The sequence below is a fragment of the Lycium barbarum genome, chromosome 6, assembly GCF_019175385.1.
Source record: "Lycium barbarum isolate Lr01 chromosome 6, ASM1917538v2, whole genome shotgun sequence".
In the NCBI taxonomy this organism is placed as follows: Eukaryota; Viridiplantae; Streptophyta; class Magnoliopsida; order Solanales; family Solanaceae; genus Lycium; species Lycium barbarum.
The window spans coordinates 31,815,226-31,839,991 of NC_083342.1; the positions used below are offsets into that span (position 1 = coordinate 31,815,226).

Sequence of the window (24,766 nt, forward strand, 5' to 3'; positions counted from 1 at the left end):
TTTGATAAAGCAAGAAGATTTATTACTAACAGTAAGACTGAAAACTGTTCAGAAATAAGGTAAGAGTAAATGGGAAGAGGACAGGTTGTCCTGAATAACATACAAAAAGAACCAACTTAGCATAGATCCTAAGTGATTTTAAGTAGGACAATAAAGGGACATAGATCCAATGCACCTCTGTGGCTAAAACAAATTAATGTTTTATGAGACACATGAAGCCAATCATTCATTCTTCTATAGCATATCATGAATAACCTATGAATACAATTAGAGAAAAGAAAAAGAAATTCAGCTAAGTTAAGAGAAGAAACTAGGACTAACTATGTTTAATGTGTCTTAGACGCCTTCCAAATAGATAATAACAGAGTATCTAAGCGCTATGAGTTCAGAAAAATACAGACCACCACTGTCATTTTGTAACTAACTGCTGGGACTGGAAATAGAAAGACAAAGCAATCTGTGGACTAATAACAAAGAAAATTAGAACCAAAACTATAAAGGACTAAAGTGTACGAGTAGAAAACTTAATTCATTTTAAATAGGGGAAAGAGAATGAGAAGAAGTGAAGCTTGATTATTCCCTCAAGCTAGGTTGGTATTTATAGTACAATTTAGACAAGGGCTTTATGGTAATTAAACAAATCATATAATATATTAACACTCCTCCTCAAGCTGGAGCATATATATATTAAGCTCCAAGTTTGTTACAAATGTACTCAATCCGCTATAAGAGATTTAGTAAGACCATCTGCCAACAAATCATTCGAGCGAACAAAGCTGGTGGCTATGCATCCAGACTCAATGTTGTGTCTGATGAAATGACAGTCCACCTCTATATGTCTTGTCCTCTCGTGAAAAACAGGATTTGACGCAATTGAAGAGCAGTTTGATTATCACACATCAGCTTCATCTATTTGACTTCTACACACTTCTTCTTGTAGAAGTGGTTTCAACCAAATAAGCTCACAGGTAGAAAGAGCGAGAGCTCGGTGTTCTGCTTCAGCACTAGATCTAGCAACCAAGTCTTGCTTTTTGCTTTTCTAAGAGATTAAATTTCCTCCAATCATGACACAATATCCAGAAGTGGAACGTCTATCAGATGGAAAACTTTGCCCAATCTGCATCAAAATATCTAACAATGTCTAAGCTGACCCACCCTTGTCTTCATATAACAATCCTTGTCCAAGCGCTCCCTTGATGTATCCTAGGATACGAAGTACTACATACCAATGGACTTAACACAGAGATTGAGAAACTGAATGACAACATTTACGGCAAATGAAATATCCGGTTGTGTATTAATGAGGTAATTCAATTTACCGACCAATCTTTTGTATCAGCCAGGGTCTTCCAAAAGCGCCCCCGTCCACGAACAAGTCTGAAATTCAGATCCATAGGAGAAGCAACCGGTTTGCAATCACTCAGGTATGTCTCCTCTAGTATATCCAAAGCGTACATTCTTTGTGATATAGTGACGCCAATCTTGGATTTTGCGTACTTCGATCCCCAGAAAGTATTTAACCTTCCAATGCCTTGGTCTGAAAACTGTTTGACAAATTCTGCTTTAGTTGAATAATTCATTCCTGGTCATTACCTGTTATGACTATGTCATCAACATAGACTACCAGGTACATGTCTTTTGGTAACGACCCGTTTGGTCGTTATAGCGCTTTTGACCCATTTACCCCTGTTGACCCTTCCTCGAGCCCTATTAGTACGATTTTGACCCGCGGGGATGGATGGTGCGGTCCCCGAGGTCATTGGGTGGAATTTATGATGACTTTTGTGAAATAGAGCCTTAAAGTGAAAAACGTTTGACCAATAGTTGACTTTTGGGTAAAAAGACCTTTTTCAGAAATCCGTCGATTCCGAGAGGTCCGGATGGTCGACTATGACTTGGTGGGATGTTCATTTCGGTTCCCGAGGCACTCGGGAGCGTTATGGGTTATTGGTTGGAAAGTTGGTCTTTGGCCATTGGGTGTTGAACCGGTCAAATAGACCCCCGTTGAGAATTCCGAAACCATGAGTGAGTCCGTAGCGTGTTTTTATGTATGGTTGCATGTCCGGTTTGTATCTGGGAGGTCTCAGGTGATTGTCGAATTTTGGGATTGAGTTAGTGAAAAACCAGGATTATTCTGGTGTCCGCCGTAGCGGCACCATTTGCGCGATAGCGGTCCTGCTGTACCGAGGAGTGGCCGCTATGGCGAGTGTGTGAAGTTACCGCTGTGGGGGACTCGTGATAGCTTGAGGAGGGCCGCCGTGGCGAGCCCGCTGTAGCGGACGGCCAACCGCTGCAGCGAACCACGGGACCAGAATCCTATTTAATGCCTGGTTAAAACCCTTCATTTCCTATCCTTACTTTTATTGTTCCTAAGCATCTTTGAGGCGATTTGAGGAGGTTCCTATCCTTACATTTATTGTTCCTAAGCATCTTTGAGGCGATTTGAGGAGGTTCTTGGCTGATTTCTCCTGAGGGTAGGTTCTCTAACCTAGATTTCATTCTTTTAACTTTCTTAAGCATGAATCCATGATAGAAAATCTATAGAATTTAAGAAGGAAGATGGGCTTTGATGTGTACTTGATTATTGAGTTTGTCTTTCTAAATGAGATTTGTTGTGGATTTGACTAATCTAAGTATGGAATTTGATGAATTAGTGACTAATAGGCTTGAATCTTCCATTTATGTTGATGAATTGAAAGTTTGAAAGTTAGGGTTTATACCCAAATTGGGGATGTTGACTTGAATGATGAAATTGGCCTAATATTGAGTTAATCTAGCAATTGAATCGTAGAATTGAACTTCTAGGACGTTGGGTTACCGATTTCACCTTTGAAATACCTGTTTTGCCCTTGTAAGCCCGTTCCCCCCCCCCCCCCCCCCTCCCCTTTTTTCATAGTTGATTTTGATTCGAAATATAGTATAGCAATATGGGCATTGATGCTTCTTATTTCTAACTTAGAATTCGATAATGGATAGACTTTGAGTACTTGGAGGCTCTCCGGAAAGGCAAGGCGAAGGTTTGATTGTTCGTGGCTCCCGCTCGGCTGCCAGGTAGGTTACGGCTTACCTTATGGTTAGACTTAGGTTAGCGAAGCATACGTAGAGTTAGTGATTGTCGGATAAAGCATGTTACGCCTTCGGGTATGAAGTTGGGATGGATTAGTTGTCACGTGTTTGATACTAGACTTGATACTTAGTTGCCTTATCGTGATTGTGAAATTGCTATCCTTCACTTATTGGGAATTATCTTGGATAGAGGAAAGAACTTGACTTATTATTGATACTGAGATATGTGTCCATGTCTGACATGATTGATTTTGATATATTATCATTGATCACTGATATTATGCATAGCACTCATTCTCATCTTTCATGAAACACAGATATGAGCTGAGACTTGGTACTGATGATGATGGGAGAGATGAGATGCCGATGCCCGAGGTCTATACCGCGATCGAGCGAGTGTACGATGCTCGAGATCTTCGCCAGGATCGCGGGAGTGGTTAATGGACTTCGCGGGTCCCTCATGGGTCATGACTGTCGAAGCATAGAGGTATTCCGCCCGGAGCATGTGTGTACGGAGATTACATTGGCCATTGCATATGCATTCATTATCACATTTACTTACTTGTTGGATTTAGACTTGATATTTCTGTACTTGAGTTGTTATTCTTGGACTGTGTTGTGTTTATACTTGAATGTGAGCATGTCTTTTTTTTGAAACTGGTAACTTTTTCTATATTTTATATGCAGCAAACAGTACTTAGGTAGTACTGAAACCATATTTACAAGAAAGTAACTTTTACTGCCCTCTCTCTATATTGTATCTAAAACATCAATTATAGTGACAGAATCATTAGAGTAGATCTGATTGCACCAAAAACACAACAACAAAATAAAGCTTAACTTGATCTTCTGCACCCCATTCTCCACATTCTCAAAACATCTGGAGTTTCTCTCCTTCCAGATTGTCCACCAAATACAAGCAGGGACAATTCTCCATCTAGTCCTGTCCTTTGCCTGTAAGCCTGTTTCCTCCTAGCTTTTAAGAGCATCTGTAACCTTCCCAGGCATGGTCCAGGAAATGCCTTTGAGATTAAGAATAATTCTCCATAGATGAGCTGTTATCTTACAGTGAAGGAAAAGATGGTTAACTGTCTCTGATGTTTCCCCACACAAAAAGCATCTGGAACATAAAATGAAACCTCTTTTCATCAAATTATCTTGTGTAAGAGCTGCTTCTTTAGCCAGTAGCCACACAAAACAGGCAACTTTGTGAGGAATTTTTGTTTTCCAGATGTGTTTCCAAGGCCAGTTGGTTATCTGCTGATTGGATTGATTCATCAACTTGTAAGCTGCATTAACTTTGAATAAACCCTTACTGCTGCCTTGCCACCATAATACATCTTCACCCCTCTGTAGTCCACGAAAATGCTCTAGTGTACTAAAGAATTCAACCACTCTTTGCATTTCCCAGTCATTGATATGTCTTCTAAAAATGATGTTCCATTCTTGAGGTGTCCACATCTCTGCTATAGTCCTTTGCTGGTTTAGAACTATATGGAAGATATCTGGGAAGACCACATCTAATCTGCCAACTTCATGCCAATTGTCCTTCCAAAAGCTAGTTTTACTCCCATCAAACACTTTGATCTTTGAATTATCCCTCAATTCACTCCACAGTGTTCTAATGGATCTCTATAGGCTAACCCCAAATGGTGTAATGACCTCCTTAGTCATCCATTTGTCTTCCTGTTCATACTTTGCTTTAATAATATTCCCCAAAGGAGTTGATTCTCATTGGTGAACTTCCACAACCATTTCATTCTAAGAGCTTCACTCTGAATCTTCAAGTTCTTGATCCCTAATCCTCCAAGATTCTTGCCTAAAGTGATTGCTTTCCACTTAACCAAGTGGTAACCTTTCTTTTCTTTGTTCCCATGCCATAAGAAATTCCTCCTGATGCTATCCAACCTATTGATGGCCCCTGTTGGGATGGGGAACAAGGACATCATGTATGTTGGAAGTGCATCAAGTACTGAGTTGATAAGAGTCAATCTGCCAGCCATAGACAGATATTGGGTCTTCCACCTGGCCAATTTCTTTTCACACTTCTCAATGACATTGTTCCAAATTTCTACTGACTTAGATTTGGCTCCTAAAGGCATTCCAAGATATATTGTTGGTAAGGTGCCTACTTCACCACCCAGAATAGCAGCTAACAGGTCCATGTTTGCAACTTCATTAATAGGGTAAAGGAAACTTTTCCTCCAGTTAATATGCAAGCCAAATATTCCTTCAAAAAGAACCAGAATCACCCTAAGATATCTCAATTGATCCTCTTCAGCATCACAGAATATGAGAGTATCATCAGCATATTGTAAATGAGTCACCTCTAATCTGTCATTGCCAATTCTAGCTACATTAAAGCCTTTTATCCATCCATTCAGATTAGCTGTTTTAATCATATTATTAAGGCCTTCCATAGCAATCACAAACAGAAAAGGTGATAAAGGGTCACCTTGCTTGAGTCCCCTTTGTGCTTTGGAAAACCCCGCTGGAGAGCCATTTATAAGGACTGAAATGCTAGCAGTAGAGATGCAGAATTTAATCCAGTGTATCCATTTTTGACCAAAACCCATCCTTTCTAGCAAGCTCATAAGGAAACTCCAATTAACATGGTCATAAGCCTTTTCAATATCAAGTTTGCACAAAATACAAGGTTTCTGTTGTTTCAACCTAGAGTCAACTGCTTCATTAGCTACGAGGACAGCATCCATGATCTGTCTACCTTTAATTTGAAAGCCATTTGTTGAGAATCCACCAATTTTGAGATCACTCCTTTTAATCTCTCTGTCAAAACTTTGGAGAACAATTTGTAGATGCTACCTATCAAGCTGATAGGCCTGAAATCCCTTAGTTCCTTAGCACCTTTCTTCTTGGGAATGAGAGCAATAAATGTTGCATTGAAGCTTCTTTCAAAGACTTCTTTGTCATAGAAGTTATGAAAAGCATTCATGATGTCCTGCTTCACTATCTCCCAACACGTGATGAAGAACCCCATAGTAAAGCCATCCGGGCCAGGTGCTTTATCTATTGCACACAACTTCAAGCACCTTAGCACTTCACTCTCATCAAAGCTACCTTGTAGAGAATCCTTATCCTCCTCAGATAAGACTGGGCAATTGTCATAATGGCATGTAGGTCTCCACTGAGTAGTTTCTGGTAGTAATCAATAATTTCCTCTTCTATTCTAGCCGGCTCCTCTGTTAATTCTCCCTGGATCATCAGTTGGTCAATATTGTTGAATCTTTTATGTGCATTTGCCACTTTGTGAAAAACCTTTGTGTTCCTGTCACCTTCTTTCAACCATAGGGCCCTAGATTTTTGTCTCCATGAGATTTCCTCATTTTTTATCAACTCCTAGTACTCCATGAACAGTGCTGCCTTCTTTACAGTTTCTTCCTCTGTTAAAACTCTGTCTCCCAGCACCTCATCCAGTTCTGCCATTTGGCTTAACAACTTCTTCCTTTGATGACCCAAATTTCCTGTCTCACTTCTGCTCCAGTCCTTGAGTTTTGATTTGAGAGCTTTTAATTTACAAGCCAGTACATAGTCAAGCATGCCTGAAAAACTGAAAGAGCTCCACCATTCTTGGACTCTGTCATTAAAACCAGTTGTTCCTAGCCACCAGTTCTCAAACTTGAAATAGTTTTTGCTCCTGTTCCACGTGCCCCCCTCTAAAGCTAGTGGAATGTGATCAGATGCTAATCTTTGTAGGGGAATCTGTTTTATATTACTAAAACTGTCATCCCACTCCTCAGAAATCAGGAACCTATCAATTCTGGAAGCTCTATCTTGATTATCCCCTTTGAACCATGTGTAGTTACCATTTTCTAATTGTAGATCAATTAAGTTCATGTCTTCAATGAAATCAGAAAATTCCACCATACTCCTTGTTCTTCTCCTACAATTTCTTTTTTCTGAGATGAATCTGGCGACATTAAAGTCTCCACAAACAGTCCAAGGTCCTTCCATCAATCCCCGGACTGCACCAACCTCTTCCCACACTGTCCTTCTTTCGATGTAGTTATTTGGAGCATAGACCCCAGTTATATGACATGAAAAGTTCTGAAGTTGTGCTTCAAACTTGCACGTCAAAGCATAGCTGCCAATTTCCAAAACTTCCCCCTTCCAGCTTCTGCAATCCCACATCATCATGATACCCCCTCTAGTGCCACTAGCCTCCAAGTAAGCAAATTTGATCCATCTTCCTCCCCACACTTGTTTGACAATATCTCTAATGTCCCCCTCTAGTTTAGTCTCCTGGAGGCATATGATATCTGCCTTCCAGTCAACTACCAAACTCTGCACAATTCTCCTTTTATCCCTATCATTCAATCCCCTCACATTCCAAGAAACTATTTTGAACTGCATGGATCCAAGTTAAGTATCTTGCTCCTCTTACTCCTTTCCCCCCTGCTCTTGAATTTAACATCAAAAGTGAGTAGACCTTTTAATTCTTGTGCCCCTTTGAATCTTGTCTTCTTGCACTCACTGTCAGACTCCATCCTTCTAGCTTGTCTGCAACTATCTACTTGTAACAACAATTCCAAGGCCTCCTCTTCATGCCCCTGGAAATCTGCCCCCAGTAATTTGCCCAGTTTGATCATATTTTGTTGAACCCAAACTGATGTCTCCCTTTCTTTGTCATGAATGGCTTGTTGTTGCTGAATGAGAAGAGGTTCAGCCTCTTCTACTTCCCAATTTTCTATAGCTGTGATTGAATTTTGTTGAGCTAATTCCATAGTTTGATCTTCCATATCCGTGCTCTCATCTTCTCTTTCCTCCAAAGATTTTGTTGCCCCAATTAAACCTTGAGAAGTTCCCCCAAGACCAGCCTGTATTGTTATCGCAGTTATCTCTGCATTATTTACTTGATATTCTGCACTTTGAAGCTTTGCAGGCTCCGACTTTTGAATGGAATAAGGTTCCAGTACTTCAACAAAGTGATCGCTGAAGAGATGTTGTGAATTGAGGCCTTGTAAGTCATTAAAAATGACTTGGCCTGCAAAGTCTGGCCCAAAATATTTATTAAAAGTTGCCTCCTTATTGGGCTCAACCTGCTGGCCCACTTCTGTTATTTCATTTAAATCAACCACATGCTCCTCACGTGCATATGTTTTCAAAAAAACCTCAGCAGTAGAAGAAGTACCACCCACGTGGTCTGTCTTTGAAATCCCTGTAAAAAGGGGATTTTTGTACTTCAACGTAGTTGGTAACCCTATTTGCCTGATGGGTAAAAGCAATAACTAGTTCTTGCTCTGTTTCTTCTTCTCCGATGCCTCCTTCTGCTAATTTCGGTGATAATTCGTATCTTGTCTTGCTTTCCGGCCAGATTGGAATGTGGTGAGTGATTCCATTACGAGTTATGGACACCTCTCTTGGCATATTCCTCCCATCGTTCCTTACCAGAATTCTGGCCCATTTTAGATGATTCTTGAGCTCTCTTTCTTCTTCTGTTGCCATCCATCCTCCACACAACTCCCCTATTTCTTGAAAAAATTTCTGCGACCATAGATGAAGAGGAATTCCGACCGCTTTAATCCAGGTTTCCTTGATTTCAACAGAGTTTGAAATACTCCCCGCCATAGGATTCCACCATTCTAATTGCAACCTGAGCTTTTTCCAAAACCATTGCCCATGAATGGTCCTCTCCGCCATGTATCTATTAAGGAATTCGAATAAGAACAAATCCCCGTACATCTCATAGATGTTCACCCCCAAAACATTTTTCCAAGTTGAAGTTGACCACCTTCTTATATCTGCAAGTGTGGGTCTTTCCTTAGCCTCTTCTCCAAAACACCCCACTAAACATCTCTTCAGAAGCCCTTTCTCTTGTCCTTCTGCAGCTTTAGAGATGACAATGTTTCCACTGTTACTAGTCACCTCTGCTTTACGAAGACTCTTAGTCTGCCATTTACTATCTTGTACAACCTTCGCATACGGGTAGTTGGCCTCAGTTAATCTCGGGGGAGCAGCCAATGCTACTTTTTTGGAGCATTTAATAAAGTTGTTGATCTTAAATGCTATCTCTTTCCAACCTGCATTCAAGACTAGTTCAGGAATAATAAGTACTGATCTTCCTCCACCATTCAAGGACAGAATGCTCATGTATCTCCCATGCTCATTAAATTTCCTGGTGCAAAAGTGCTCTGAGTCCTACTCTGAGAATTTCCATCTCCTAACCACTCTTTTCTGGTCCTTTGAAGACTCTGTAAGAGTAAAGCAAATCCATTACATGATCTTGCTGCTAATGGTTGATCTCCTCATCATTTTGCGACTTCTCTCCACCCATTCGTACCATTCTGAGTTGCTGGCAGACCACCTGGTGATATCAAAAGATTTGAACCCAGCGTTAAAATAAATCCTGTTCTCCCCCATTCCAAAATCTGGAGAGAGAAGCTAAGAAAGATGAGGGAAGCAACCACAGAAGGTGAGTCCCTGAGAAAAGAAAGGAAGAATGAGAGGAGAAGAAAGAGAAGAAAAAGAGGTATCTCCGGTGGAAGAATACCGGAGAAAGAGAGATTCTCCCTCCTAGAGGTAAGGAGAGAGAAGAGTCTCGAAAAGAGTGCCTGAGAGCATTCTATTTTCTATCCAATGTTTCCTCAGTGACCTTGAATGTGAGCATATCTATTCTTCAGTCTTTTTTCTTTATATATGGTAGCTAACTGTTGTCGGCCTATCAGTGTTTTAAAAGGCGGGGGCGTAAGGCGGGGCGTTTTATGTATGCCTCGGCGAGGCGTAAGCCCCATGGGCATGTAATTTTTAGTATTTCATAAAATAATGTAATTACAATAAATATTTTTAAATAGGTAATTACATTAAAAAAATTGTAAATAAATGAAATCTCTCTCTCTCTCTCTCTCTCTCTCTCTATATATATATATATATATATACATACATATACCTATGTGTGTGCGTGCGCGCTTGATCCTCACAAAAAACTAATCAAAGCAATCCATTATATGCCACTTAAAACTTGTAAATATATATAACATAATTGTACAAGGATAAACAATACAATGAAATAAAAGCTACTATGAAATGCAAATCAACTCTAACATCTTAATTTTCAAACAATGAAAAAATCACAATTTCTTAAAACAATATTACTATCATACTATTTGTTTTATCTCCCTATAAGCAAATAATCAATAAACTTTATTAGTATTATAATTAAAACGTAACTCTTTCATGAATAAAAATAAAATTACTTTCAAATAGCGAAATAATAAAATATGATAATTTTGATACATAGGACAAAAGATTAATGACAAGTGAAAATGTACCATTCAACTATGTATTTTTAAAAGAAATATTAAGTGATATTCACCCTCACGATGTTCTCAAATAGTAAATATGCAATACTACGACTTGTTATTTGAGTTAAACCCAATATTCTTATTTCTATAGATGAAAACTATTAAGTATCATTCATTTGTTAAAGAATTATGAGGGTCAACGATTTTAATTAAGGAATTTAACATATAATTTATGTAAGAACTGTTAGGCGAGCCCCAAGTGTTGGGCGTTAGGCGTGTTTAGGGCGTACAGTCAGGCTTTTAGGGCGTAAGCCTCACTGGAACTAAGCCCCGCATGTGAGCCCCGGGGAATTTTCCCATTGCCCCCGAGGCGAGCCCTGAAATTGCCTTTTAAAACACTGCAACCTATGATACCTCCCAGTACATAGTGTTTGTACTAATACTACCTTGCTGCATTCTTTATGAGTGCAGAGTACGTGACAGGTTCCACATCCACTCCTCGCGACTGATTCCTGAGGCCTTTGCTGTCGAGTGTCTAGGGTGAGCACATTGATGGATCCACAACCCGGATTTTCTTCATTATTACTTGTTTTATCTTGTTATTCCGAGACAGTATTTCATATTTTGAGACTTGTACTTATTCCAAACTAGTTGATGTAGTAGTGGCTCTTGTACTGCCTTTAGACCAGATTCCTTGGGATTGTATTCCGCACTTATTTATATTTACGTTGAGACTTATATTTCAATTGTCCTATTTACTTCATTGTTGTGAATTAATGATTTGGGAAAGGGTTCGCCTACCAAGGTGGGAAATGGTAGGTGCCCGCACGACTAAGCAATTTTGGGTCGTGACACTTTTTCATGTCAATACGAACAAAATGATTACTGCTGGACCACCTCATTGAATCTTTCAAATCATGCTAAGGCACTTTTTTTAAACCAAATAGTAATCTCTTTAGATGACATACCAGTTTGACTCCCCTGAGAAAGTGGTTGCTCTCCATATATACCTTCTCAACTAGCTTTCCATGCAAAAAGGCATTCTTAATATCTAGCGGATGAAGTCCAACGATTCATTGCTGCTAAGAGATAAGTAGTCTTGCCGACGCAATTTTGGCAACAGTAGAAAATGTGTCACCATAATCAAGGTCACAAATGTGAGTATATCCTTTGCAACAAGGTGAGCCTTCAACCGGCTAATTTTTCCATCATGACCTACTTTTACTGAAAAGACCCAGTTACATGCTTCTCTGGTAACTGAACAAATTCCCAAGTGTTACTGACCCGCAGAGTAGTCATTTCTTCATTCATGGCATCCCTCCACCCTGGATGTTCCAATGCTTCGCTGATTGGCTTTCATATAGGAACATTAGACAAAGTGGACACAAAGGTGTAGTATAACGGGGAAAACCGATGATAACTCTGCAATTATAGATAGGATGTTGATTTCGGGTAGTATGAGTAGCGTTCCAAATGGCAATGGGTGAAATCGTTGTGACTAAAACTGGTAACGGAGACACAGAAAATGTGCCATTATGAGTTAACTGTCATTGATGTTAGTAGGAGGATGAGGGCGTCAGGTGCAAACTCGAAGAGGAGGATTGATGTTGGCCTGAGGACTGACTTGTGGCATGGGAGCATAGGAACAGGCAGACCTTGACGAATTAAGTTTCTGTCTCCGGTGTTTGCTGAAAAATATAAAAGATCTCTCAAAGAAGGTTACATCTGTTCAGAGGAAGTATTTATTTATTGTTGGATCACAACAATTCTAACCTTTTTGGAGACGAGTATCCTAGCAAAATATATTTAAATGATTTAAGCAACTTGGTCTAAAGTTGATCCTTCCCAAAATTATGGTCATCAACAAAGCAAGTACAACCAAACTCTCACAGTGGAAGAAAATGATGATGATTTTTATCTGGAAATAGAATTGAATGAGGACTTTGATGCTGCAGAAAGGCATTCTGTTTATTAGATAACAAGTAGTGAGGATGACATTCCCAAAAACGAAGAGGCACATGATGTATATGCCCCAAATAACAGGGAGGAAAGGGAAGAGGTTTGGTGGGAATTAGGGGCTGTCCGAGGTCTCTTTACTGGGCCTTGGGTGATCGGAGGAGATCCCAATACTTTTAGATTTCCATCAGAAAAACGAACTGTACTAGATTCGATAAGGAAATGGCTAATTTCTCAGAGTTTATAGAGGATATGGGGCTTGGGGACCTACAATTAGCAGGTAGTAAATTCACATGGAGAAAGGGGGAAGGACATGACATTGCTGCTAGACGAGACAGATTTCTGATATCAAAAGAGTGGGAAGCTTCTTTCAGGAATATAAAACAGTCAGTTTTACATAGAGTCACCTCTGACCATTGTCCTTTAATCCTGGAATGTGGTAATTGGGAAAGGTCAAGTTCTTACTTTAAATTTGAAAACTGGTGGCTACAGACAGAAAATTTCAAAGAGAATCAAAGCTTGGTGGGATTCCAGTGTTTGTGATGGCAGACCTGACCATATTCTAGCTTTCAAGATGAAAGCTCTGAAGGTGAAGCTCAAAGAATGGAGCGGAACTGTTCAGGGCAACTTGGGGTTACAGAAACAGAACATTCTTAGTCAACTGGCTGAGTTGGAGGAGATTCAAGACCATAGGTTGTTACCTTATGATGAGTCCTACTTAAGGGCAGTTCGACAGTGTATTTGAGAAGATTGCAAAGGGAAGTGGCTTGGAGACAAAGATCCAAGGCTTTGCGCTTAAAGAAGGTGACAGAAATACCAAGTTCTTCCATAGAACTGCTAATTGTCAAGGAGGTACAACAATATTGACAGCCTGTCAGTAAATGGAACCATAATACTTGAGCCTACAGAGATCAAAAGGGAGATCATAGATTTCTATCAGAAACAGAGGCATGGATACCACAATCTAATTTCAATCCAGGCCCTTTGATTGGTGATGATGACAATCTCATGCTACAGAGTCAGTTTGAAGAGCAGGCGATTAAAGATTGTGTTATGGCTTGTGCGGGGGACAAAGCCCCTGGTCCTGATGGTTACACTATGGCATTCTTTATCCATTGCCGGGATGTAATGAGCAGAGAAGTGGTAGCAGCTGTACAGAATTTTCATTATCATGGTTTTCTTTAAAAGGTTTCAATGCTACTTTCATAGCATTGATGCCAAAGAACCGAAGGAGTTTAGACCTATGAGTCTGATAGAGAGCATCTACAAAATCATTTCAAAGCTGTTGATTGAGAGGCTAAAGAAAGGTTATGTCTAAGTTGGTGGATGCTCAACAAATGGCATTCATCAAAGGCTGACAAATTATGGATGCCATTTTGATAGCTAATAAGTGTGTGGATGTTAGGAAGATTAGCAAGACTCCTGGCATCTTATGCAAGTTAGATATAGAAAAGGCTTATGATCACCTAAACTGTGAGTTTCTATGGAAGACGCTGGAAAACAGGGGTTTTGTTGGAAGATGGATCTGGATCAAGTTCCGAGCTACTACAGTGAAATTCTCAATTCTGATCAATCAGGTTTCTTTTCTTCTGAGACAAGCGCCCCCCCCCCCCCCCCCCCCCCCCCGCGCTTTCTCTTTATTTTGTCCATGGAGGGGCTAAATGATATGTTAAGGACAGCTCAGATTAACAGGTGGACAAGGGGTTTCAATGTAAAGACTGGTGACAGCCAAGAGTTGTTTATCTCCCATTAACAGTATGCTGATGATAATCTGTTTTTTGTGATGCAGATAGAGATCAACTGAAATACTTGAGAGTTATATTCATTCTCTTTTAAGCTATTTCAGGACTTCATATTAACTGGGTAAAAGTTTCATTTACCCTGTCAATGAGGTGCCTGGAATCATCAGCTTAGCCAATATCTTGGATGGTAAATTGGAGCTACCTACGGATACCTGTGCAAGCGAGTCCAAGGGTATCTGGAATGCGGTGTTGGAGAAAGGTGAAAAGAAGCTTGTCAACTGGAAGAGTCAGTATCTATCTTTGGGTGGTAGGTTGACTCCTATCAATAGTGTTTTAGATGTCTTACCTACTTATATGATGTCTTTATTTTCCATGTCAGTCAATGTTCTAGACAAAGTGGATGCAATTATAAGGAATTTTCTTTGGCAAGGGAACTGTGATACTAAGAAGATACATCTGGTAAAAGGGGTCTCTCTTATAACTAGCAAGAAGGTAGGGGGTACGGGAATAAGGAACTTGAAATTACAAAATCAGAGCCTTCTCTTGAAATGGTTGTGGAGATTTGCTTCTGATGAGCAATCCCTTGGAAAGAAACTATCTAGACAAGATATGGGATGAAGGATTGCTGGACTACAAGGTAGTTTTACATCCCTATGGAACTAGAATTTGGAGATCCATTAGGAACTTTTTTTTTTTTTTTTTGATAGGTTGGAGATCCATTAGGAACTTGTAGCTCAAACTCATTAGCAATTCCAAATCAAGAAAAGCAATGGAGGGAAGAGTTTATTCTGGGAGGATATATGGATTGGCCAACACACTTTTCTGGGAGGATATATGGATTGGCCAACACACTTTGAAGACTATGTATCCTGATTTGTACATTCTGAGTCAGCAGAAGAAGGCCACAATCAGGGAGATGAGGGACAACTTAGGGGGGGATTTTCAGTTTTAGGAGGTTACTAAATGATTGTGAGGTGGTCAGGTTGACAGAATTCCACAATGCTCTTGAACAGTTCAAAGACTTCACTACAAGTGAGGATAGATTAGTCTGGACAGAAGACAAGAAGGGTGGTTTCTCTATTAAGCTGGTTTCTCCTTGATAGTTCTAGTTGACATCCTGATAGTTGGCCTTGGAAGATGATATGGAAAACTGGGATTCCTTACAAGGTAGTATGTTTCACTTGGTACTGACTAAACAGGTTGTTTTAACTCAAGACGAACTTATAAAGAGGGGTCTTTAGTTATGTTCCAGATGTTTCTTATATGGAGCTTGAGCCTGAGACAGCAAAATCATCTCTTTGACTAATAAATTCTGGCATATTTTCATCAACCTAAGGGGTATCATGTGGTCTATGCCCAGGAGCACACGGGAAGCCTGAGCTTGCTACAATATATATGATAATCAGTCAGGTCAGAGGGAGAGATGGAAGATTGTACCAGCTTGCATCTCGTGGACTCTTAGGAGCGAGAGGAATCAGAGGTGTTTTGAGGGTAAGAGTTGTTCTTTACAGAAATTGCAGATGAATTGTCTAGTGCTTTTCTATTTTTGGTGTATACATGAATATCCTCAAGCAGCTGAAGATATTCATAGTGCTTTAGAATCAGAAACCTCTGGCAAGTTTTCAGTCACAGAATAAGCTTCAAGGTTGGTGATGGGCAGAAAATCTCTTTTTGGGAAGATAGATGGCTAGGAAATGCCACCTTACAGTCTCTATTTCCTGATATTTATATCTTAAATCAGCAGAAAAAGGCTAACATCAGGGAAGTTTGGGGAAATCATGGTTGGGATTTAAGCTACAGAAGACCTTTGAATGATTGGGAGATAGACAGATATGCAGAATTCCTCAACACTATAGCTCAATTCACTGAAATTACTCAGATCCAAGACAGAATATGGTGGAGTGGCCACAGTCTTGGAGTTTTCTCAGTAAAAACAGCATACCGCATGCTAAATTTTGTTAACAATTTGAATTCTCAATGGCCATGGAGACAAATATGGAAGGCTAATATTCCATACAAGGTGGCCTGTTTTGTCTGGTTAGTAACAAGGCAGAAATACTTGACACAGGACAAGTTGCAGAAAAGGGGAATGCAAATATGTTCCATCTGCTCACTTTGTGGGAGAACTGCAGAAACAAATACTCATCTGTTTATGCATTGTAGAGTGACTACACAACTATGGGATATTTTTCTTGCTATGATAGGCTTGAACTGGACAATGCCAATGAACCCACTGGATTTGCTCTCCAGTTGGACCAGAAGAGGGGGATCAAAGGAGCAAAAGAGAAGATCGAGTTTAATCCCTGGCTGCATTTGGTGGATTGTTTGGAAGGAAAAAAATTCAAGATGTTTTGAAAACAAAAGCAATCCAATTCAAAAGATGAAACTCAGTTGCGTTGTGCTTTTTTATTTTTGGTGTAAACAAGAGTACATAGAAGACACAGAGTCTCTACTACAAGTTTTAGAGTCTCTTTAGACCAGTAGACCTTTTTTTTTTTTCTAGCTTACTATTCTTCATGCTTCTTTCCCTCTGTAATTATGGCTTAACAGCCCTTTTTGTGAATCAATACAAACTTGTTACCATTTCAAAAATAAAAATAAAAATAGTGCTTTAGATTTCCTATGAGTTTGACAGGTGGTAGGTTTTGCTCTTGACTACTGCTTGTAATTATTACTGGAATACACCTTTGGTGTAGTTCCTTGTTTATAATATAGAGGATTGGATCTCTTTTGTTGAGAATCATATTTTGGTGTAGATTCTCTGCTTTTGGTATACGGCTTGTATACGGGGACTTCCCCATTCATTAATAAAATACTTACCTTATCAAAAAAAAAAAAATATATATATATATATATAGATGTTACCTGTTTAAAAAAAAAAAACTACAAAAAAAAAGTGAAATTTGGAGAGAGAAGTCTAATGGGATTCATGTGCCGTAATCAAGTTCTCCACTACGTAGCATTAAATCCTTTTTTTTTTTTTTTTTTGATAAGTCACTTAGCATTAAATCCTTTGTTTCCTGAAAGGATCAAACACATCAGAAACTGATTGCCAGTCATATAAAGGATACATTCAGGAGGCATTTTCACTAGTGAGATCAAACGGTCAATTTGCAGACACATCAAATCTCTTGCTGGTGGACAAACCATTTACATATGTAATGTGCCCACTTTAGGAAAAGCGTTGCTTAGAAATAGTAACATGTAAATATTAATGGAGCAGACATCGACTACATTATACATACACCACATCTACAGAAGCACCTACACTCAAGACACAGTATCTTGATTTCTTCTCCTATATCTCGCAACCGCATCTATGTGTCTGCTCCCCCAATTAACTAGGTCATGCGTGTACACCATAACCAATCACCCAAGACTACACCTATGTATCTTAACACAAAGTATCTCGAGATAGCTAGTTCGATAATTTAAGACTTAAAATTAATTCATAGGAGTTGGTGGTTAGGATTGACAAAAGAATGGAATGTTCATTACTTTTTCAAAGCTACAGAGTTTATTGTTACCAGGCAAAACGTGAAATACTTCATTAGGTCAGAATAAGATGCAAGTCAAGTAAAAAATGTGTATGCACAAATAAAAGCAAACATAGAGGCAATTAACTAGCCACCTAGTTGATGATTAGTTTTAAATTTATGAGCCACAAATGGAGCACTGTGAAAATATCATAAGGAAATATTTCAAATTGTTATCAATATAGTAATCTTCTTGAAGTGTATCTGGACATGTCACTTAGAATTACTAAAATCTTTAACAGAGACTAACCGTTGTTCGTAAAACGACTTGTTTGTTGAATGGATTAAGCATCTTAACCGAGTTTATTTCAGCAATGATAACAGCGACCTCCTCCCAAGTCTCGCACCCAACAGAAATCCCCTCAAGTACCATAGGGGCAATGGCATAACCCAGCTTCCTGGAAAATAAAACAGAGGCGCGACTTGTAAGTTCACCATAACATCAAACAATACAACAACTACTCCTCAGCCTAGAACAAGTTAGGGTCGACTATGTGAATCCTCACTGACCATGTTACTCACAACTCATCTCATGCCATTATTATGTACTCCATAAAACAATAATCAACATAAAATAGATATCAGGCCAAGGATCAAGAAAAGACATAAACACACATATTGTATATGAATGATTAGTCTTTTTACGGTATTTAGTAACATCAGAGACATCACTGACATATCTAAGGAAAGGAAGGGATTTCAAGGAAATCAGCTGCGTATGAAGTATTTGCTATGATCCCATAGGAAGAGATGGCAAATACAGTAAGGAACTTCAGCCCAATTAGCTTCATGTGAAGTGTTTATGCGATGATAGCAACACTTCAAGCACAAAGTCGTAGGTGTTTAGAACACTGCGTATCTAAAACCCAAGCTTCCTAGTGAAAGGCAGATTGATAAACTGTCTCCGTTGTTTGTCCATTTCCAATTCAAAGTGGGTCACCAGGTTACGTTTTTGAGGGAGCCAAACCTTTAAGAAGGATAGGGGGAAAAAACACCAAGGAGAAAGGCCAGTGAAAAAGTTGAGTATAGATTCAAAATCACAATAATGATTTCCAAAAATTCAGCTACTTAGATTTTGGAACTTAATGACCAGAAAAGGAAATATATTGAATTAGTGTCAGATAAGTTAGTCTATTACAAGAAAGACATGACATCCTACTTGCTCCGTATACTAGCAGAAACATGTTTGATGTTGAACTTCAATGAAGAGAAATAAATTTGATTGTCTGCAGGAGCATCATCATTCAGTGATAGAACAGGCTGGAACTTTGTAGCTTCATATATATCCTGTTAGGAAAAAAATGTCAACAATTATTTTTGGTCAAAAGTTGAAATTCATAGCAATCATGTTTATACAAATACCAACTCTTTATAAACTATAGTAAAACTAACATAAATGCCAATAGTGGATGTTGTCCATGTTTTTCTATTTACAAAATCCATTTTCATTCTACTAAGAAATGCGGCTCCAAAGTTAAATGAGAGATTGTGCAAGATTGGACAGTATTAGAAAAGTTTTGTATTTGAATGATCCATTAGTATCTTACTTAGAAATGTGGATGTCAAGTTTCATGCGTGATCATACAAAATTGGACAATAAAGAATTTTCAGAGATGCATTGAGCTACTACGGTAGGAGAGTCATGTGAGGAGGTGTAGAGATCTGGAAATTATTCCTTGAGGGGTGATTTCCCCAACCATTATTCATGCAAGGGGGAGGTTTGGTCCATCACCAACATTGATCCGGATTCCTCTGTACTCAAAAGCGAAAAGCACAAAAAAAATGCCAAACTCTATTGGAGCTTTCAGCTAAAAGCGCAATTTATAGCGTGAGCTTAAGCAAATTGTTAGAAATTATGGGAGAAAATATTATTGAATTGTGTATCTACAACATTACGTCGATTCCTATTTATAGGCACTATATCCCAATCCTTTTATAGCGTAGGATACTATATACAAATCCTATTCCTATTCATATTCTTACACTCCCCCTCAAGCAGGTGCATACAAGTCATATGTACCGAGCTTGTTACAAATGTAACTAATACGAGGGCCAGTGAGGGACTTGGTGAAAATATCTGCAAGCTGATCACTCGACTTCACAATTTTTGTAACAATATCTCCAGAGAGTAAAAATGTGCTTAGTCCTCTCATGAATTACCGGATTTGATGCGATATGAAGGGCCTCTTTGTTATCACACACAAGTTCCATATGACTGATTTCTCCAAATTTTAGTTCCTGTTAGGTATGTGAAACTCTCATAGAAGCTTCGCTTGCAAAGGGGAATCAATGCCAAAGATGGGGAGAAAAATACAAGCATAACAGATATAGCCGCTACGTCAGTATAGAATCATGGTTGGGGACAGGAAGAAAGTGGTGATTATCCCACAGGAAGATTGCAACAGCGGATGGGGAGACAATGCAGGGAAGATTCAGCGCTTCTTGCTTAAGGCGGTCAAATCTAAGGCTTCAGCTAGCTAATCCACAAGCAAAGTAATATGTACAAAAATCCACAATGGCCTGGCAGACTAGAAAATACATCTTCAGTTGCACATGGAGCAGAACATGAGAAATTTCATTCAAGTGTCTAATAAGTAGCTTCAATAACCCCTTCAATATTAGCTCAAACCCGAAGACGATTCAGAAAATGGCTTGTTAGCAGGTGGAAAATCAGTGCAGGGCTCAAGGTAACTCCCACAAAAAGCATGTAAGTTTCTTTTCATCGAAAAAGAATAAGTGTGTAAGAAAAAAAATTCTATGCCTACTTTCGTTCGTACTGAGAATATGTCGATTATATTGATTCTGCGTGACACCAGACTAATCAGTCCATTAAGAACAATAAACAATATAATACTTGCCTATTTACCGTCTTTTTGCTTATTATATGCAATGCAGATCAGGGAAGTAAAAGAAAAAGGAGTAATAAGGCTCACCTTGACCACATCATCAGAAATAACACCAGAAAATTGGCTAGAATCATCCGTTCCTCCAGCACCAAGCATGCCACGAGATAACCAATTCAACCATCCACGAGGCTTGCTGGATATATGCTCATCTTCCAGAGGTTTAACAGTATTGACAATGTTGCTTACATTACTCGAAGATGAATTCAACAAAATATCCTGTAGACCCAGAAGTCAATAACTTTTTATGTACTTAAATGTGTGCGCGCACGTATATAAGGGAGTTTTTATTTCAAGAAAATGAAGAATAGCAATACAACAAGCACAAAAAACAAACTGCTGAGACCCACCAAAAAAAATAAAGTGCACTACTAATAGATAGTAGTTGTCCGAACATTGTAAACTAAAGTAAGGAGCGATAAGGCACACTAAAACTACTCCATCCGTTTCAATTTGTTTGTCATACTTTCATTTTTAGTTTGTTTCAAGAAGAATGTCTCTTTCCTAATTTGGCAACTCTTTAGTTCCAACATCCCACATGGTATATTTAAGACCACAAGATTAAAGGGCATTTTAGTACATTATACATATCTTTAGTTTAAGACCACAAGATTCAAAAGTCTTCTTTAATTTCTTAAACTCCATGCCCAGTCAAAGTAAGACAAACAAATTAAAACGGAGGGACTAGGTAATTTCTTTCCATCTGTCCAAGGCTTGGTAGACAAAGTTACCCAGTAGCTTTGTTAGTTGGAGATAGCAGGTAACTCGTGCAATAAATCGAGGTGCGCGCAAGCTAGACCGAACGCGGTTATAAAAAAAAAAAAAAGCAGAATGATGACATGATATAATCTCCGCCCATCCCCCCCGCCCCACCACCACCAAAAAAAAAAAAAGAAGGAAAGTAGAACATCAAAGTAACTCAGTTCATTCTTTCGCCATATCAAAGAAAATGTGACTGTTGTTTTCGGTTGATACCATGGATACATTCAACATCTCCAGTGATAACATTTATGCCACCAATTATTATTATCATATCAGCTAGTTTATTCTTTTAAATGCGATAGGATATGCGATGCAACACAATTTTGGCAATAATGACTAGTTCTTTAAAACCCATGAACATACCTGTAACTCACGTTCAGCAGTAGACCTGTAATTTAGGATGTCATCCACTTCAGATTTTTTCTCTATTTCCTCGAGCATCTGAAGAACATCCACATCAATCACCTGAGATTCAAAGTAAAGATGAACAGTGATCAAAATTCAAGTTCAAGGGAACTGCGCAGCCCAGAACAGAAAAATATTTTCAACACTTACAGAATAGTACCTTCCCCTAAAAGTTTGTGCCAAAATTGAAACTAGATTAGGTATTCCAACTAGAAACTGGATGTCTTTACAACTGTTGTAATAGATTTCCTCAGGAGGTTTAATAGCAGGTCCAAGTGATTACACTCCCTTGCCTTGTCTTCAAAGGCAAAGAGCGTAAACTCAAAAATACATGGTCTCGCCATAGAAGCGTAATTCCCAAGTGACCCTTATGCTCATGCCAAAAGAAGTAATTTAAAGGAGCAGACAAGTTATATAACTAGCTTACCTAGTTTGGTAAGTGTAGACATGCAAAATTTTGTGAGATTAAGTCCATATAAAATTTGGACTATGTTTTAAATTCAAGCATATTGACAGTGAATTTTCGTATGTACAAGTTCAGATTGTATATTATATTGCTTGTATATCATTTTAACTTTCAATTAGTTTAAAAGGCGTAAAAGAAGAAAACTCAAAGGAAATGATACAATGAAAAACAACATTTATATGAAATAAAAAATTGAAAAGGGTTATAATGAACTCAAAATGTGAAGTAAATACTGTACCAGTCATGTTAAAAAACCATTTATATTATCAATTTAGATTTAAAGATGCAGTTTTAAATTTCCAGTTCATGGATAAGATAGCAACAGCTAGATTCGCAATAGAGATGCTACCCCATTTCTCTAGCTTCAACAACAACTAAGAGCAAGTAACAACAAAGAAAATGTAACGACTGACCACCATAGATGTAAAATGAAACATAGATCCAATAAAAAAAAATTGTATGTTATTGAATGGATTCAACTAGATCGTATAGGGAGGTAGTGGCTTAGTCTTTATCTCTCAAATATGAATGTCACCAGACATATGCTGGCAAAGAAAATGCTCTTTTTTGAACAGAGAAGAAAACAGAGTAGTTGAGCAGATTGGAGGTGGGAAGACGTATGAAGATGGGATACTGACCAAGCAAGAATTAATGGAAAAGTCCAACGTTCATTTGGAATTGCAAAGGTTGAGGATATATAATCATGATGCTTATGGTTAAAATAAGGGGATAGAAATACCAATCTTTTTCGGAAGATGGCCAATGCTCACAAGATACGATCACATTGACAAAGTAGAAGTAAATGGCACAATCAGGGAGGATCCAGAAGAACTGAAAAAAGATATCTTAAGAGTTCTATGAGAAGCTTTACACTGGAATCGATGAGTGGAGACCATCACTCAACTTGGAAAATGCTACTAAGATTAATGAGAAAGACAACAACATGAGGATGAAGAGGTCCTTGAGGTGATTAAACAGAGTGCCTTGGATAAAGCACCGAGTAGGATGGGTATATAATTGGGTTCTATCTAAAACGTCGGCCAATAATAAAAGCAGATATTATGAGGGATGTTGAACATTTTCATCACAAGGAAAGGTTTAGAAAGAGCTTCAATGCCACATACACTGCACTTCCTCCCAAGAAGAAAGATTCCATTTAACTGAAGAATTTTAGAGAACAAAACTTTCGACCAAGTTAAGTGGAGCACAATCATTACAAAAAAGCATAATGGTGGTGTGGGTATAGAGATTTTAAGAATAAAAAATAGGAGTCTTCTCATGAAATGGTTGTGGAGATTTAATGTGGAAGTTGAGGCAGAGAGGTAATTATAAAAAAATTTGGGCGGATGAATATATGGTGTACAAATCTGGGTTCTACTCCACAGGGGGTTAGCTTCTGGAGAAATATTAGGAACTTGTTGCCAAAGTTTTTGCAACAAGCTGAATTGAAGGTAGGAGTTGGGTTTAAAATAGATTTTTGGAAAGACAAATGGCTAGGCCATTCACCATTCGGAAAGCAATTTTCCGCCCTTTTTAGATTGGTCCCGGCATGGAAAAAACTATAGCAGAATGCAGTGAGGGGAGCTAAGTGGCTGAATTTTTCACTATACTAGTATATTTAGCAGCTTTAAAGGACAGTGAAGATCAATTAATATCGAAAGGACAAAGCAATGGGAGTTTCACTGTGAAGTCCTGCTATAGCCTACTGCTCAACAACTCAAACTAACCTTCACAAGGTCCCTGAAAGCATGTTTGGAGTTGAAATGCCCTTCTCAAAGTTCTGTGTTTTGGCTGGGTGGTGGTTAAGAAACTTCTAGTTGACTTTCTACTGCCTTCAAATTCAACTATAGGCTAACTTACTTGGACTGGATCCAGGAGAGCTTTCTAGGGTCCACACTAACCGTTTCCTCGTCATCACCAGAGAGGTAAGATTCATTTTCCCATCTCGAAAAATTCTCCACTATCCTTTTTCTAACCATTCTAGAGCTTTTTTTGTCTTATTATTTTCATAGAGGACATATGGTTCAAAGCTAAGGTCATGTAATCCTGAATAGCAGAAGAATGAAATTCTTACATCAGAGGTTAGTCTATATTTGCAGGGAAAGCTATGCCAGTTTTCATCATGATGAAAAAGTGTAAGCGTATTCACAAAAAGGCTGTTGTGGGATACAAACACTACAAGAAATCAGAGAAGCAATTCTATATGAAGTTTACCATAAGAGTATATGAGACATCCCTTGTTCTTCAACTCTTTTCACTCATAGAATTCTCCAGATTTCTTAATCTCTCCTTACGAATTTCCCCTTTATGGGAGAAACATAACTTTTAGAGAATATAATAACACAGGTACATATAGCTAAAAGAAACTGATAGGCAACTGGATTTAAAGTCACTAACCTGATCTTGTCGAAGGCGTTTCAGTTTTGTCTTGTACAAGTTCACATATTTCCGGCGGCAATTTCTAGCATGAGAAAATGGGTACAATTACTTTCAAAACTAACTTATATCAAATGTCAACATAAAATTAAAAGGGACAAGTGAAATGTCTCATCATTTATGAATAGTTAGTGTTGTGTGTCCTTTGGTTGAACCAATGTTGTCAAAGGCACGCTTAAGCCCTGAAGCGAGGCTCAAAACTTGTTGAGCGCTTCGCCTCGCTTTATGTGTGCTT

At 38.7% G+C, this 24,766-nt stretch overlaps 1 protein-coding gene across 8 annotated transcripts in view; it reads right to left on the reverse strand.

Annotated features, from left to right (window-relative positions):
• LOC132643700 (uncharacterized) overlaps positions 1-24,766 on the reverse strand; it is an 85,098-nt gene that overhangs the window by 29,999 nt on the left and 30,333 nt on the right. For 7 of the 8 annotated variants that reach the window (XM_060360226.1, XM_060360225.1, XM_060360224.1 and 4 more), the window contains 5 exons: positions 24,493-24,556; positions 21,588-21,689; positions 20,493-20,681; positions 18,719-18,846; positions 17,810-17,957 (listed from right to left, as the gene is read on the reverse strand). In XM_060360226.1, coding sequence (XP_060216209.1) covers positions 17,810-17,957; positions 18,719-18,846; positions 20,493-20,681; positions 21,588-21,689; positions 24,493-24,556 — 631 coding nt within the window. Of the gene's footprint in view, positions 1-17,809; positions 17,958-18,697; positions 18,847-20,492; positions 20,682-21,587; positions 21,690-24,492; positions 24,557-24,766 lie in introns of those variants that run through there. The other variant, XM_060360231.1, reaches the window with a different exon arrangement.